Raw genomic sequence first — 15,769 nt, 5'->3', positions numbered from 1 at the left:
ACTGTATAGCTTCAGCCAGGATCCCTTAACATCTGTTCTGAGTAGAATAGATGGATAATTCCCATTCAAGTGAGTGTGACTCAAGGTGCAGGAGTAACTGCGCTTTTTTCTGGTAAAGAGGGGTTTCAGGGCTTAGAGCATGCTAGGCAAGTGCTTCTACCACTGAGCCATACCCTCAGTTCCAGGATCACCTCTGATGCTGTTATCCACCCCTATGTAATGGCCCCCTTATCCATTAAAAACAAAAACAAAAGGCCCCCCCTCAAGACTTCAGATGTTCACTGAACTTTCTAGTCTGATGGGAAGCAGCCACATAGATAATAGCCTTAAAATCTTAATCTTCCGGTTCACTGTACCCCAAAAGATAATTTAGCAGTCCCCTAGAAATTCCTGGAGGGTTCTGTTTAAATATTTTTGGTTCTGAGGATTGAACCAGGGCCTTGAGCATGGTAGGTAAGAAACTCTACCACTGAGTTATAGCTCCAGGTCAAATCCCTATATTTCCCTTTTTAAAAAAAAAAAAATTAGCGGTGCTGGCAAGATGGCTCAGAGGTTAAGAGCACTGGCTGCTCTTCCAGAGGTCCTGAGTTCAATTCCCAGCAACCATGTGGTGGCTCACAACCATCTGTAATGAGATCTGGTGTCCTCTTCTGGTGTTCTGCACTGTATACATAATAAATAAATCTTTAAAAAAAAATGAATGAGTTTTTGGCGTTGGGGATTTAGCTCAGTGGTAGAGCGCTTGCCTAGCCAGTGCAAGGCCCTGGGTTCGGTCCTCAGCTCTGAGAAAAAAAAATTTATTTTATGTACGTTGGTGTGAAGGTATCATATCCCCTGGAACTGGAGTTATAGACAGTTGTAAGCTGCCATATGGGTGCTAGGAATTGAACCCAGGTCTTCTGGAAGAACTGCCAGTGCTCCTAACCACTGAGCCATCTCTCCAGCCCCCCCTGTATTTCCATTGAATGATATTACTTTGAGATGCCAAATCATGTTGTCAGAGTCATCAGACTGTAAAGTAGTTCCAAGGGGCAGTGTTTGAGCACCTTGAGGCAGTCCTGACTATGAGATCCACATTATGTTTATAATACAGAAAAGATATATCTAGGACCAGCTAGACGGTTGTTTGTTTGTGGCCTGTTGAGACAGGTTTTCATGTAGCCCAGTCTGTCCCAGAACTATTTAATCAGTGATGACCTTGAACTTCTGATCTTGCCTCCACTTCTTACATGCTGAAATTAATGCATGCACCACCAAGTCCAGCAGAACTTTTTTTGAAAAATGCTAGCTAGTGTGATATTATGTAAAAATAAGGGAAATGATTACTGAAAGTAAAGGATTCATAATAGAATGGTATTTTGTGGGACACTTATGTTTACAATATTAATAAACCAATATACACTTTACCAGAGTGACTGAAATAACTTAATCATTCTATGGCACAGAAGGTTCATTTAATACAATAAAAGCTAGGCTGGACATAGTGGCTTCTGAAAGGTGTCCCAGATACTTGGAAGACTGAGGTGGAGGGAAATGTAAGTTCAAGGCCACCAGCCAGACTGGGCAGCTTGGTGAGACCCTGTCTCAATAAAACAGAAATTTTATAGGTAAAACATTTACAAAGCTGCTATTGCTGTTGTATCAGTATTAAAATGAACCCTAAATTGTTTACTAATTTTTATTTTAGAATTTGTATACTTTTTCATTGTAACAATTTGAATACTCTGCACATTATATAATTTCATTAAACTACTGCTTGTCAAATGCTTCCCGTATTTATGTTGTTTTGCTTGTTTTGAGACTGGGTCTCACTATGTAGTCTTGGCTGGCTTGGAGCTCCTTATTCACAAAGATTCACCTGCTTCTGCCTCTGGAGTGCTGGGATTAAAGGCGTGCACCTCCACACTACATTTTGAACTTAAAAAAAATTTTTTTTGACCCTGGTAGTGGTGGCATACACCTTTAATGCCAGCACTGGGGAGGCGAGACTGGCAGATCTCTGTGAGCTCAAAGTCAGCCTGGTCCACATAGTGAGTTCCAAGACAGCCAGGACTACACAGTTAAACCTTGTCTCAAAAAAAAAATTATGGTTCAGCAGGTAAAGGTGATTGCTTAGCCAGCCTGGTGGACCTGAGTTTAATTCCTGGATCCCATATAAAGGTGGATGGAGAGAATCAATTCCACAATGTTGTCCTCTGACCTCCACATTCTTACTGTGGCATGTTTCTCCACATACATCATATACACATAATAATAATAATAATAATAATAATAATAATAATAATAATAATAATAAAAGTTGTCCTTTTTGTTTTGTTTTGTTTCTAAGAGAAGACCTGGGTATGGTAATGCATACCTTTAATCCCAGCACTAGGGTGGCAGAGGCAGGGGTGAGTTTGAGGTGAGCCTGGTATACATAGCAAGTATGAGGCCAGCCCAGGCCACATAGTGAATCCCTGTCCAAAAAAAGAAAAGAAAAGTACTGGGGCTTGGGATGTAGCTCAGTTGATAGACCACGTACAAAGCCCTTGGTTTGATCCCTAGCATCTAAGAAAAGCCAGGAATGGTATTGTATTCCTCTAGGAAGTTGTGACAGGAAGATCAATCAGAAACTCAAGGTCATCCTCAGCCACATAGCAATTTCAAGACCAGCATGAGTTGCATGAGGCCGTGTCCCAAGAAACAATAACAACAAAAAAGTATAAGCCAAGGACTCAGGGGGAAAAAAAAGATTGGAGCCACTAGGGTAACTCAGTAGGTAAACTCAATGTGTAAAAGTGTCTACTCCAGCCGGGCGGTGGTGGCACATGCCTGTAATCCCAGCACTCTGGAGGCTGTCCTTGAACTCACAGAGATCCACCTGCCTCTGCTTCCTGAGTGCTGGGATTAAAGGTGTGTGCTACCACTGCCTGACAACTTTTGTTTTAAGGGTTTTTGTGTGTGTGTGTTTTGTTTTTTGTTTTTTTGTTTTTTTCATTTTAAATTTTTATGTTCATTGGATCTCCTGGAACTGGAGTTCCAGACAGTTGTAAGTTGCCATGTGTGTGCGCTGGGAATTGAACCCTGGTCCTTTGGAAGAGCAGCAACTGTTTTGCTGTTGTTTTGTTTCGTTTTGTTTTGTTTTTAAGATTTATTTATTTATTATGTATACAGTGTTCTGCCTGCATGTATCCCCACAGGCCAGAAGAGGGCACCATATCTCATTAAGGATGGTTGTGAGCCACCATGTGATTGCTGGGAATTGAACTCAGAACCTCTGGAAGAGCAGCCAGTGCTCTTAACCACTGAGCCATCTCTCCAGCCCTTGTTTTTTTATTTACAGCATTTTTATATGCATGTATGATGAGTGCCTACTTGTAGGTATATGCACCATGTGTGTGCCTAGTCCCCAAGAAGGCCAGAGAGGGTTTCAGATCCTTTGCCTGTAGCTACAGGTGATTATGAGGCAACTGAACCGATCCTCTGCATAAGCAGCAAGTTCTTAACCGCTGAGCTATCTCTCCAGCCCAGTCCTGATGACTTGAGTTCCATCCTGGGATCTCACATGATAGAATAAAATGTGAGATCTTCCCCCTATTTTGGAGCAAGTACGTAACTCTGTATTCAAGGCTGGTCTTTAACTCAAGGCAATCCTCCTGCCTCACCATTCTGAATGTTGGGATTACAGGGGTGTGACAATATGCTTGGTTCCCCCACACACACACACATACCCTCTCTCTCTCTCTCTCTGATGGTGGTGCAAGCCTTTAATTCTACCATTTGTGAGGCAGAGGTTAGGATATCTCTGTAAGCTCGAGGCCAGCCTGGTCTACAGAGAGAGGTCCAGGACAGCCAAGGCTGCACAGAGAAACCCTGTCTCGAAAAACCAATTTTGACAGAGGGGGGTGGGGTGGGAGGAAGGGAGGGAGGGAGGGAGGGAAGGAGGGAGGGAGGGAGGGAGGGAGGAAGGAAGGAAGGAAGGAAGGAAGGAAGGAAGGAAGGAAGGAAGGAAAGAAAGTGCTGGGCGGTGGTAGTACACTCATTTAATCCAGAACTGGGGAGACAGATGCAGGCGGATCTCTATGAGTTTGAGGTCATCCTGGTCTACAAAGTGAGTTCCAGGGCAACGCAGAGAAACTGTCTCGGAAAAAAAAAAGGAATCCTGGTGCCTCAGCTTAAAAAGAAAGTGCAAGTATAAGTAACCACCCCCGCTGAGCTGTTAGAAGAATCAGTTGGATTTTATTTTTGACATATTCTTTAAAATGCAAACTGCATCCAATGTTTTTGACATCTCAATCCCTATAGTCTCGAACTGAGCAAATGTAAGGCTAAGTAAGACCTTAGCAGGACAGTAGAAAAGGCAGGGGGAGGGGGGCGGGGTGGGAGGACAGAGGATGGCCAAGATGACACACCACACGGAACACGACACCGGAACTAAAATGAGAGAAAAGCAGGGACTGACGTGGGGAGGAGGTATTTCACAGTAGGACCGGGTCGGTTGGGATTAGCGAGGGACAGGAAGGAGGCTGGAGGAATCTCCTTCTCCGCCATGGCGGGGCCGGTCAGTTTGCGGGAACTTCTGATGAGAGAGTCGGCCTGGCTGGGCTCCGAGAGTCCCGGAGGTCCCCCCGCTGAAGGCGGAGGCAACGCGGCGGCCACGCCCGAGCCTCCGTGGAGGGAGGATGAGATCTGCGTGGTGGGAATCTTCGGCAAGACGGCTCTGCGCCTGAACTCCGAGAAGTTCTCTCTGGTGAACACTGTGTGCGACCGACAGGTTTTCCCTCTCTTCCACCATCAGGATCCTGGGGATCCAGGGCCTGGAATCAAGACGGAAGCGGTCGCCGTCGGAGAGGCCGGAGGAGCCGGCGACCCGGGGGCTGCCGCCGGGGATGCACTTCGTGGAGGTATGGCTACGGCGGAAGGTAACCACGCCGAGCCAGGTCCCCAGGACTTTAGCCTTCTGCAGGCCTATTACAACCAGGAAAGTAAAGTTCTGTACCTTATTCTCACTTCCATCTGTGACAATTCACAGCTTCTGCGTGCTTGTCGGGCTCTCCAGAGCGGAGAAGCTGGTGGAGGCCTCTCTTTACCTCATGCAGAAACACACGAGTTCTGGAAGCATCAGGAGAAGTTGCAGTGCCTCAGTCTCCTTTACCTTTTCTCTGTCTGTCATATATTGCTCCTGGTCCATCCGACTTGTTCCTTTGACATCACTTATGACCGAGTATTCCGAGCCCTGGATGGGCTGAGGCAGAAAGTACTACCCCTACTCAAAACAGCCATTAAGGATTGTCCAGTTGGCAAAGACTGGAAGTTAAACTGCCGACCTTGCCCACCTAGACTCCTTTTCCTCTTTCAACTCAATGGAGCCCTTAAGGTGGAACCCCCTCGGAGCCAAGATACGGCTCATCCCGATAAGCCCAAGAAGCATTCTCCCAAAAGAAGACTGCAGCATGCTCTGGAGGATCAGATCTATAGAATCTTCCGCAAGAGTCGAGTCTTGACCAATCAGAGTATCAACTGCCTCTTTACGGTACCTGCCAACCAAGCCTTTGTGTACATAGTTCCAGGAAGTCAGGAGGAGGACCCAATCGGCATGTTGCTGGACCAACTTAGGAGTCATTGTACGGTGAAGGACCCCGAGTCTTTGTTGGTGCCTGCACCCCTTTCTGGACCTAGGCGTTATCAAGTGATGAGACAACACAGCCGGCAACAGCTCTCCTTCCACATCGATAGCAGCACTTCCGGTTCTTCAGGCCAGCTGGTGGACTTCACTCTTCGAGAATTCCTGTGGCAGCATGTGGAGCTGGTCCTGAGCAAAAAAGGTTTTGATGACAGTGTGGGCAGGAACCCACAGCCCTCCCATTTTGAACTTCCCACTTATCAGAAGTGGATCTCAGCAGCTGCAAAACTGTATGAGGTGGCTATTGATGGGAAGGAAGAGGATTTGGGCTCCCCTACTGGAGAGCTAACCTCTAAGATTTTAAGCAGTATTAAAGTCTTAGAAGGATTTTTGGATATAGACACGAAATTCTCAGAAAACCGGTGCCAAAAAGCTTTACCCATGGCTCATAGTGCCTACCAATCCAACTTGCCTCATAATTACACTATGACAGTCCACAAGAATCAGCTTGCTCAGGCCCTTCGAGTATACAGTCAACATGCTAGAGGTCCCGCCTTTCACAAGTACGCCATGCAGCTACATGAGGACTGCTACAAATTTTGGAGCAACGGCCATCAGCTCTGCGAAGAGAGAAGTTTGACGGACCAGCACTGTGTGCACAAATTTCACTCCTTACCTAAATCAGGTACCTACAAAGTTCCCAACATTTTGCAATGAAAACTTGAGCTGTGCTTTTATTATTATTATTGTGTGCTTGTATGGTGTGTGTGTGTGTGTGTGTGTGTGTGTGTGTGTGTGTGTGTGTGTGAGAGAGAGAGAGAGAGAGAGAGAGAGAGAGAGAGAGAGAGAGAGAGAGCGCATCTGTGGAGGTCAGAGGAAATGTGAAGTGGATTCCCGCCTACCTTTACATGGGTTCCAAGGAACCAGCTCATGGAGTCAGGCTTGTACAGCAAGGACTTTAACTGCTGAGTGGTCTTACTGCACCTGAACTGTTTTTACTCTTGTTTTAAGATGACTTGTTTGGTATGTATTGATGTGTTTGGGTTTTTTTTGGGTTTTTTTTTTTTTTGGTTTTTGTTTTTTTTTTTTTTGGTTTTTTGAGACAGGGTTTCTCTGTGTAGCTTTGCGCCTTTCCTGGAACTCACTTGGTAGCCCAGGCTGGCCTCGAACTCACAGAGATCCGCCTGCCTCTGCCTCCCGAGTGCTGGGATTAAAGGCGTGCGCCACCACCGCCCAGCGATGTGTTTGTTTTTTAAAGAACCCTGCAGAAATTTAACAGTAAAATCTGTTTTTCTTCCTTCTTTGTTTTTGTTCTTTTATTGTTTTGGTTTTTTTGTTTTTTGATTTTTTGAAACAAAATTCTGTAGATCAGGCTGGTCTTAAACTCACAGAGATGCTCCTGCCTCTGCCTTTGGAATGTGTGTGCCAACACACCCAACTAGTAAATACCATCTATTTATTTTTGTTTTTAAAATTCAGTGTGTGTGTGTGTGTGTGTCTGTGTCTGTGTCTGTGTGTGTGTGTGTGTGTGTGTGTGTGTGTGTGTGTGTAGATAAATAGATTGTGCGTGTTTATAGATACGTGAATGTCAAGACATTTGTGTGGAGGTCAGAGGACAACTTGCAGGAGTCAGTCCCCTCCTTCTACCATGTGGGTCCTGGGGATGGAACTCAGATGCCAGATGAGCCATCTTGCCAGCTCCAGCTTTAAATTTTATCTTTTACCTCTAAAAGGAAAATCTCACCCATCACTCATTTTTTTGTATTTAAACAATGAACTCTAGTGAGTTGGTAGATAATTATTCAAAAGCATGAGGTTTCAGAAAATGTGTGTTCACTTTTCATCTTAGAGTATTTGTTGAATTAAGAGGAATGTAATGAAATGAAAGGTCATCATGATGTGACACAGAAGGAAAAACTTCACTTGGAAATTCAACTTTTTATTTATTTTTGAGACAAGGTCTCCCTGTAGACCAGGCTGCCCTTGTTTGTAGAGATCCTTCTGCCTCTGTCTCCAGATTGCCTTACCACTTCTGGCTGGTTCAGCCTTTTGAGGTTAAGACAGCGGGTGTAGCTAGGAGACGGAGTACTTGCATTGCATATATAAATGAGGCACCAGGTCTCATCATCTGTGCTGAATAAAAGGGTAAAACTTAAGGCTTGTGTATTTAATTAAGATTTGTGTGTGTGTGTGAGTGTGTGTGTGTGAGTGTTTCTTAAATGTCAGAGAACTATCTGGAGAATGTGGGGAGTTGATTGTTGTAAACCGCAAGGTAAACTTGTCTTTGTGAGAGTAATAATGACAGTTGCATCTTCCAGGAGAAAAACCAGAGGCGGACAGGAACCCTCCTGTGCTCTACCACAATAGCCGAGCCCGCTCTACTGGAGCCTGCAACTGTGGAAGGAAACAGGCTCCTCGAGACGACCCCTTTGATATCAAGGCCGCTAACTATGACTTTTACCAGGTAGACTCTGAAGCTCTCTTTGTTACGGAATATTATCCAGTAAAAATACATATTCAGAAACAGAACACTTAGAAATGCAATGGCAGTGGCATAAAAACAAGGGCAAGTTCGTGACATGCACTTCTTGTTTGTTTTTTTTCTTAACCATACTTTATGAATATATATATATATATTTAGTATATGAACTATTAGAATGATACAGCTAGAGGATTTTTTTAAAGATTTATTTTTACTTACTTATTTGAAAAGAGGCCTTTTAAAAAACTATTTAAGCCGGGTGGTGGTGGCGGTGGTGGTGGCGGCGGCGGCGGTGGCGCACACCTTTAACCCCAGCACTGGGGAGGCAGAGCCAGGTGGATCTCTGTGAGTTCGAGGCTAGCCTGGTCTACAGAGCAAGATCCAGGACAGGCACCAAAGCTACACAGAGAAACCCTGTCTCGAAAAACAAAAAATAAGTAAACAAACAAATAAATAAATAAACAAATCACTATTTATTTATCTAGCTATCTATTTATTTATTTATGTTTGAGGCAGGATCTCTTTATGTAATCCTGACTGACTTGGAGCTTGCAGTGTAGATCAGGAGCTTGCCAGTATAGACAGAGATCTGCCTGCCTCTGCTTCCCGAGTGCTGGAATTAAAAACAGGAGTCACCATGCCTGACTTGGAAAGAGGCCTTTATTATCTAGCTTAAAAAATCCATTAATCACAATTTTATTTGTTACTCCTTTTACTGAAATGAACCAAGAGACCAAACTTGGTTGATCGGCAGGCATCCACAGTGGAATATCTCCCAGGCTTGCTACATTCAAATTGCCCAAAAGGTCTCTTACCCAAATTCTCCAGCTGGTCTTTGGTTAAAACTTGGCCCAGCCAAGTCTTACAACTTTCATACAGGTTTGGACCAACAGGGCTTCGTTCCAGGAACAAACTATCTTGGGCTTCGTTCCAGGAACAAACTATCTTATGCCTTGGGACATTGTCATCAGTAATATTTTTATTGAAGTATATATGTATCTGAATGTATATTGTGTTACATGCCTGTGGAGATCAAAAGAGGGTGTTGGACCCACTGGAGCTGCAGTTACTTAATTTGTCTGAGTGTTTGGCCTGCATGTGCCTGTGTGCACCACACATGTACCTAGTACCTACTGAAATCAGAAGAAGGCATGGATCCCCTGGAACTGAAGTTATGGGGTTAGCCACCATGCGGGTGCTGAAAATCAAAGCGAGATCCTCTGCAAGAGCAGCAGATGCTCTTACCCACTGAGCCATCTCTCTGGATCTCCATTCATGTGGTTTTAAACAGAAGTAAAAAGGGAAAATGTGTGGTCATAAAACCACTCCCCCAAGCCTGGTGGTGGCAGCACACTCCTTTAATCCCAGCACTTGTGAGTTCAAGGCCAGCCTGGTCTACAGACTGAGTTCCAGGACACCCAGGGCTACACAGAGAAACCCTGTCTCAAATAAAATAAAATAAAAAACCACTTCGCCAAAACAATTTTTTTTTTAAATCACTTTTTCTAAGTGGGTCAGTACAGCAAACATGTCCAATGACTCTTTGAGTCTAATTCTTATGGAACTAATGGTCACTGGGATTGAAAACAGAGCCATGCCTTGAATCACTGCTTCAAAGGAATAACTCATACTGGATTCTTTTGGAATACAAAAAGAGTTCTTACTACTTCAATACCCAGAAAATTGTATTCACATACCTACTGTCAAAGAAAAAAACTGTGTGTTCTTCTTTGATCATACATTGATTGCTAACCCTGCTTGTTAGAGCAAAGTGTGTGTTGTTGTATTTGTTTTGAGACAGATGAGCACAGGATGGTCTGGAACTTGCTCTGTGGCCCAGGCTAACTAACTCTCTGTTCTACTTCACCCAGCCTGCCCTCCCAAATACTGTTATAAGCATGCACTACCCGCCCTCTGCTCAGTGATATGCTTGGTTTGTTTGTTTGTTTGTTTGTTTGTTTGTTTTTTTACTTATGTAAGCATACAAAGAAGAATATATTATTTGAAATAAATATATTCTTTTTTTCTTCGTATAGCTCCTGGAAGAAAAGTGTTGTGGAAAATTGGATCATATCACTTTCCCCGTATTTGAACCAAGTACTCCAGATCCTGCCCCTGCTAAAAACGAACCGTCTCCTGCCCCACCTGACTCAGATGCCGAGAAACTTAAAGAGAAAGAACCTCAAACCCAAGGGGAGAGCACAAGCCTGAGTTTAGCTTTGAGCTTGGGCCAGTCAACAGATAGCCTAGGGACCTATCCAGCTGACCCACAAGCAGGAGGAGACAATGCAGAAGTTCACGGTCAAGGAGAAGTCAAATCTGACAAGAGACCAAACTTGGTTGATCGGCAGGCATCCACAGTGGAATATCTCCCAGGCATGCTACATTCAAATTGCCCCAAAGGTCTCTTACCCAAATTCTCCAGCTGGTCTTTGGTTAAACTCGGCCCAGCCAAGTCTTACAACTTCCATACAGGTTTGGACCAACAGGGCTTCGTTCCAGGAACAAACTATCTTATGCCTTGGGACATTGTCATCAGGACTAGAGCCGAAGATGAGGGAGACTTAGACACGAACTCCTGGCCTGCTCCAAATAAAGCCATTCCTGGAAAGAGAAGTGCCGTTGTCATGGGCAGAGGAAGGCGGCGGGATGACATAGCTAGAGCTTTCGTTGGCTTTGAGTACGAAGACTCCCGAGGTCGGAGATTCATGTGCTCAGGGCCTGACAAAGTCATGAAAGTGATGGGAAGTGGGCCAAAGGAGTCAGCTCTAAAAGCCCTCAACAGCGATATGCCCCTGTACATCCTGTCCTCATCTCAGGGCAGAGGCCTCAAGCCACACTATGCGCAGCTGATGAGGCTTTTTGTGGTGGTTCCTGATGCTCCTTTGCAGATAATCCTGATGCCCCAGGTAAGAAATAAAACCGCTCCCCTAAACAGACAAAAAAAGTAATGCTTTTCTTGGGGGTGGTCTTCATGGGGCAAGCCATGTAGCCCATGTTGCCTTGGAACTAGATGTGAAGTCTTCAGTGACCTGGAACTTCTGATCATCTTGTCTCTGCCTCCCAAGTGCTGGGATTTTAGGCATGTCTCTTCCTTACTAACTATGCTGTATCCCAAGCCCATGATGATTATTTTGATTTTTGTTTGTTGGTTTGAGAGAGTCTCATGTGGTCCAGGCCAGCCTGAAACTCACTGTGTAGTTACGGATAACCTTGAACTTCTTACCTCCTGTCTCTACCTCCTCAGTGCCTGGATGGCAGGGTACATACCCACACCCTAGTTTAGGCAGTGCTAGGGATTCAGTGACGGTTTCATGTACTGAGCACTGTACCAACTGAGCTACATCCGCTGCCCTTTGTTCTGATCATTTTTTTTTTTTTTTTTTTTTTTTTTTTTTTTTTTGGTTTTTCGAGACAGGGTTTCTCTGTGTAGCTTTGCGCCTTTCCTGGAACTCACTTGGTAGCCCAGGCTGGCCTCGAACTCACAGAGATCCGCCTGCCTCTGCCTCCCGAGTGCTGGGATTAAAGGCATGCGCCACCACCGCCCGGCCTGTTCTGATCATTTTTATTTATTTATTATTTTGGTTTTTTTGAGACAAGCTTTCTCTGTGTAGCCCTGCCTATCCTGGAACCCAAAATATAGACTAGGCTAACCTAGAACTCGCAGAAGTCTAGGTCACCAGATGTGCTGTATCACTGAATTGCCTTCCAACCCCATATCTGCTTAAATATTTTTGTTTACACTTATTTATTTATCTATCATTTATTAATTTGTTGTTTGTGTGCACACTGGTATGCTAGGTGAGCCCTCTAACCAATAAGTTATATTCCCAGTACCTAATTTCTTTTAAATCCAAGATATTTATTGATTTAACTATGACAACCATTAGTAAGAATTTAGTTTAACCATAGTTTTCCAAACACCTACTGATTTAGAAGTGCAGTCAAAAAAAAAAAAAAAGAAAACAAGCTAGGTGAAGTGGTGTATGCTTTTAATCCCAGCACTCCAGAGGCAGAGGCAGGTGGATCTCTGTAAGTTAGAGGCCAGCCTGGTCTACGGAGTGAGTTCCAGGACAGCCAGGGATATGGAAAGAGAGATTCTGTATTAAAAAACAAAAAACAAAACAAAACAAAAAAACTGGTCAGCTGGGCAGTGTTGTCGCACGCTTTTAATCCCAGGCAGAGCCAGGCAGATCTCTGTGAGTTCGAGGCCAGCCTGGTCTACAGAGTGAGATCCAGGACAGCCACCAAAACTACACCAAACAAACAAACAAACCTGGTCAACAGGAAGTGGAAAAGAACGCAGAGGGAGTAAGACACCAAGGGGACAAAGTGAGGACCAAGAAAGTGCCAGCAGCTCCCGCCTTCCTGTTGAGTCTGGCTGCTCTGTCTGCAGTGGGTTTGAGCCCACTGTTTGTTGACACTCAACGTTTAGGTGTTTCTTACTGAGAAATCTACAAGTAATTCTGTTACCTGTGTTTTTCAGGTTCAACCAGGCCCACCACCATGTCCAGTATTTTACCCAGAAAAACAAGAAATCACTCTCCCACCTGATGGCCTGTGGGTTTTGAGATTTCCTTATGCATATGTGACTGAGAGGGGACCTTGTTTTCCTCCCAAGGAGAACGTGCAGCTCATGAGCTACAAGGTGCTTCGGGGCATCCTGAAAGCCGTGACACAATAGGTTCTCCCCGCGGGCAGTCTCTGACCAGAGCCTGGAGCCGACGTTTGTCATGTTTGGGTGTGTGTGAGATTTTGTTTTTAAATGTGTGTTCTGTGTTTGCCCAAAACCAACATGTGTTTTGGTTAGAAGTGTTCAGTATTTGGACAGTAATTGTTCCATTATTTCATTATATTGATATTTATTGTAAAATTAATAAAAGTTTGTTCTAGAAAAGAATGGATATAAAAATGTATAGTTGATAGCTCTGTTTTGTCTTGTTTTGTTTCATTGTCGATATAAGGCATATTTTTATATTTCATTGTCAATATAAGGCATATTTTTATTGTAATTTGGTGTTTCATCTTTCTGATAAAATGATGTTTCAGTTGGGATATTCCTTAAGATCATGCTTTTCTTTTCTTTCTCTTTTTTTTTGGTTTTTTGAGACAGGGTTCTTTGTAGTCCTGGCTATCCTGGAACTCACTCTGTAGACCAGGCTGACCTCGAACTCAGAGATCACCTGCTTCTGCCTTCCAAGTGCCAGGATTAAAGGTGCGTACCACTATACCTGGTCCTATTTATTTATTTATTTATTTATTTATTTATTGGTTTTTCAGACAAGGTTTCTCTGTGTAGCTTTGGAGCCTGTCTGGAACTCACTCTGTAGACCAGGCTAGCCTCGAACTCACAGAGATCTACCTGACTTTGCCTACCAAGTGCTGGGATTAAAGGTGTGCGCCACCACCGCCCAGCCCTATTTATTTTTTATATGTATGAGTGTACATATGTATGTATATGTACTATATGCATGCATGATGCCCACTGAGGTCAAAAGAGGACATTGGATACCTTGGAACTGGAGCCACCATGTGGGTACGGGAACTGAACCCAGGTCCTCTGTAAGAACAAGTGCTCTTAAACCAGGCAGTGGTGGGGCATACTTTTAATCCCAGCACTCAGGAGGCAGAGGCAGGTGGATCTCTGTAAGGCCAACCTGGTCTACAGAGCAAGTTCCAGGACAGCCAGAGCTGTTGAAAAAAACAAAAACAAAAACAAATGAACAAGCGCTCTTGATGGACAGTGGTGGTGGCGCACACCTTTTAATCCCAGCTCTTAGGAGGCAGAGGCAGAGGCAGGCGGGGCTCTGAAGTTGGAGGCCAGCGTGAAACAACAACAACAACAACAACAAAAAAAAAACCCCAAGTGTTCTGGCTGAGCCGTTTCTCTAGTCCCTGGCCTTGAACTCTCAAAACTCCTGCCTTAGCCTGTCTAGTACTGGGATAGGTGTGTGCTAATAAAAACTTTATTCAGTACTAGGCATTGAACCTCAGTTCTCCTGCATACCACTGAGTTACATCCAGTTCCTGTTGGTTCTTAATATTTGGAGACAGTATCTAGCCGGGGCTAGCTTTGAATTCATTCTGTAGCCCAGGCAGGCCTAGAACTTAAAATCCTCCTGTCTCAGCCTCCAGAGTAGCTGGGATTACAGACCTGTACCCTCAGTCCTGGCATAAATGTTAATTATGAAATAATTTGCTAAGTGGTTAAATCTTACCAATCTCTAGTAACTTTTCTCAACATACCACCGTATCACCATTGTGGCTATGCCCTCAATTAGATACGTGCAAAATAAACTGAGACCCAAAGTAGTGTAATTGATTCTATCTTCCCAGATACATTTTAAATACTGTACTAACAGAATTAGAGACTCTAGTGTCAATGTATATGAAATAAAGTGTTTATTGCATTTCCAAAAGCTGTTACCTGACCCAGCAAGATGGCTTAGTAGGAAAAGGAACTGCCTCCTCAGGTCTCCCATGGTGGAAAGACAGAACTATCCCCCATAGGTTTTTCTCTGGCCTTTACATGTGCACCCCCATACACACAAAATAAGTAAATATATAAAAAATAAACAATGAGATCAGGTGCAGCAGCCCTTGCCAGAAGATCCAGCTAATCAGCAAGATGAAGGAAGACAACTACTTCACCCTAGGAGTTTGAAGCCAGCCTGAGCTAAACACGGTCATTTTGTTGTTGTGGATTGTTTTGTACCAGGAATCAAACCGCTGGCCTTGAGGGCTTTGTACTTGGAAGACAGAGGCAGGTGGATCTCCAGCCTGGTTTTCATATTGAGTTCCAGGTCAGCCAAGGGAACAGTGAGACTCTGTCTCCAAAAATAATAACCGCAATACTTAGAAGGCAGAGGCAAGCTGAGCCCTGTGAATTTGAGGCCAGCATGGTCTACACAGTGAGACCCTGTCTCAATTAAAACAAACCCAAGGCCTTGAACATGTTAGGAAAGTGCTCTATCATTAAGCCACGGCTACAAACCTTTCTGGTTAGTTCCTTTGTATGAAATCTGATCCACAGCTGGGCATGCTTATAATCCCAGCACTGGAGGCTGAGGCAGGAGAATCGGGAGTTCAAAGCTCTATCCTCTACTCCACAGTGAATTCAAATCTAGACTGGGCTAGGTAAGACCCTATCTCGCAAAACCAACACCCTATCCCCTTAAAACGTAGTTCCTAGCGTTTTCGGAGTTTGTAATGTGTGAGATGAAAAAGGGAAATGGAAAATGTAGTTGCCAGTCTTTATAGGGAACGACTCAGTTGCCAGTTCCCTTATTTATATTTGTTTTGTGCTGGAGCTTGAATCGGTACGCTCTACTAACTGGGCTACGCCTTCCAGTCCCAAGTTTCTTACACGAACTGATGAGTCAACATTTCTCGAGTACGTAACGAATTCGAGGCATTAGTAACAATTCTTTGCATTTCCTAGAGTAGGGGCTAGGACTTGCCCTGGAATCCTCCTTTGATGTACACTTCCCAATTACGTCAGATTTTCCCGAAGGCTACCCTGCTTGAGGGATGCCAAAACAAAAACCAAACAAATAAAAACACTGGCGAGTTTCCAACCTCTTGCCTCAGGATCTTGTGAGAAGCACTTAGGCATGGGACTACAGCTGCCGGACGACAAACGCTGCCTGCCGCAGCGCGCCTGCGTATCGGAGCCCCTTTGTTGC

At 44.3% G+C, this 15,769-nt stretch overlaps 1 protein-coding gene across 1 annotated transcript; it reads left to right on the top strand.

Annotated features, from left to right (window-relative positions):
- Positions 1–4,434: 4,434 nt before the first annotated feature.
- On the top strand, positions 4,435–13,139 carry Smg8 (SMG8 nonsense mediated mRNA decay factor). The gene is made up of 4 exons (XM_059271437.1): positions 4,435–6,287; positions 7,921–8,066; positions 10,121–10,993; positions 12,571–13,139. Exons 1-4 carry the CDS (start codon positions 4,529–4,531, stop codon positions 12,766–12,768), a joined length of 2,976 nt encoding a protein of 991 aa, XP_059127420.1. The 5' UTR covers positions 4,435–4,528; the 3' UTR covers positions 12,769–13,139.
- The last annotated feature ends 2,630 nt before the right edge of the window (positions 13,140–15,769 follow it).

This window comes from Peromyscus eremicus, chromosome 8a, assembly GCF_949786415.1.
Source record: "Peromyscus eremicus chromosome 8a, PerEre_H2_v1, whole genome shotgun sequence".
Classification (NCBI taxonomy): Eukaryota; Metazoa; Chordata; class Mammalia; order Rodentia; family Cricetidae; genus Peromyscus; species Peromyscus eremicus.
Note: the sequence above shows the minus strand (reverse complement) of the source record. Positions and strands in the feature narration are given on the sequence as shown.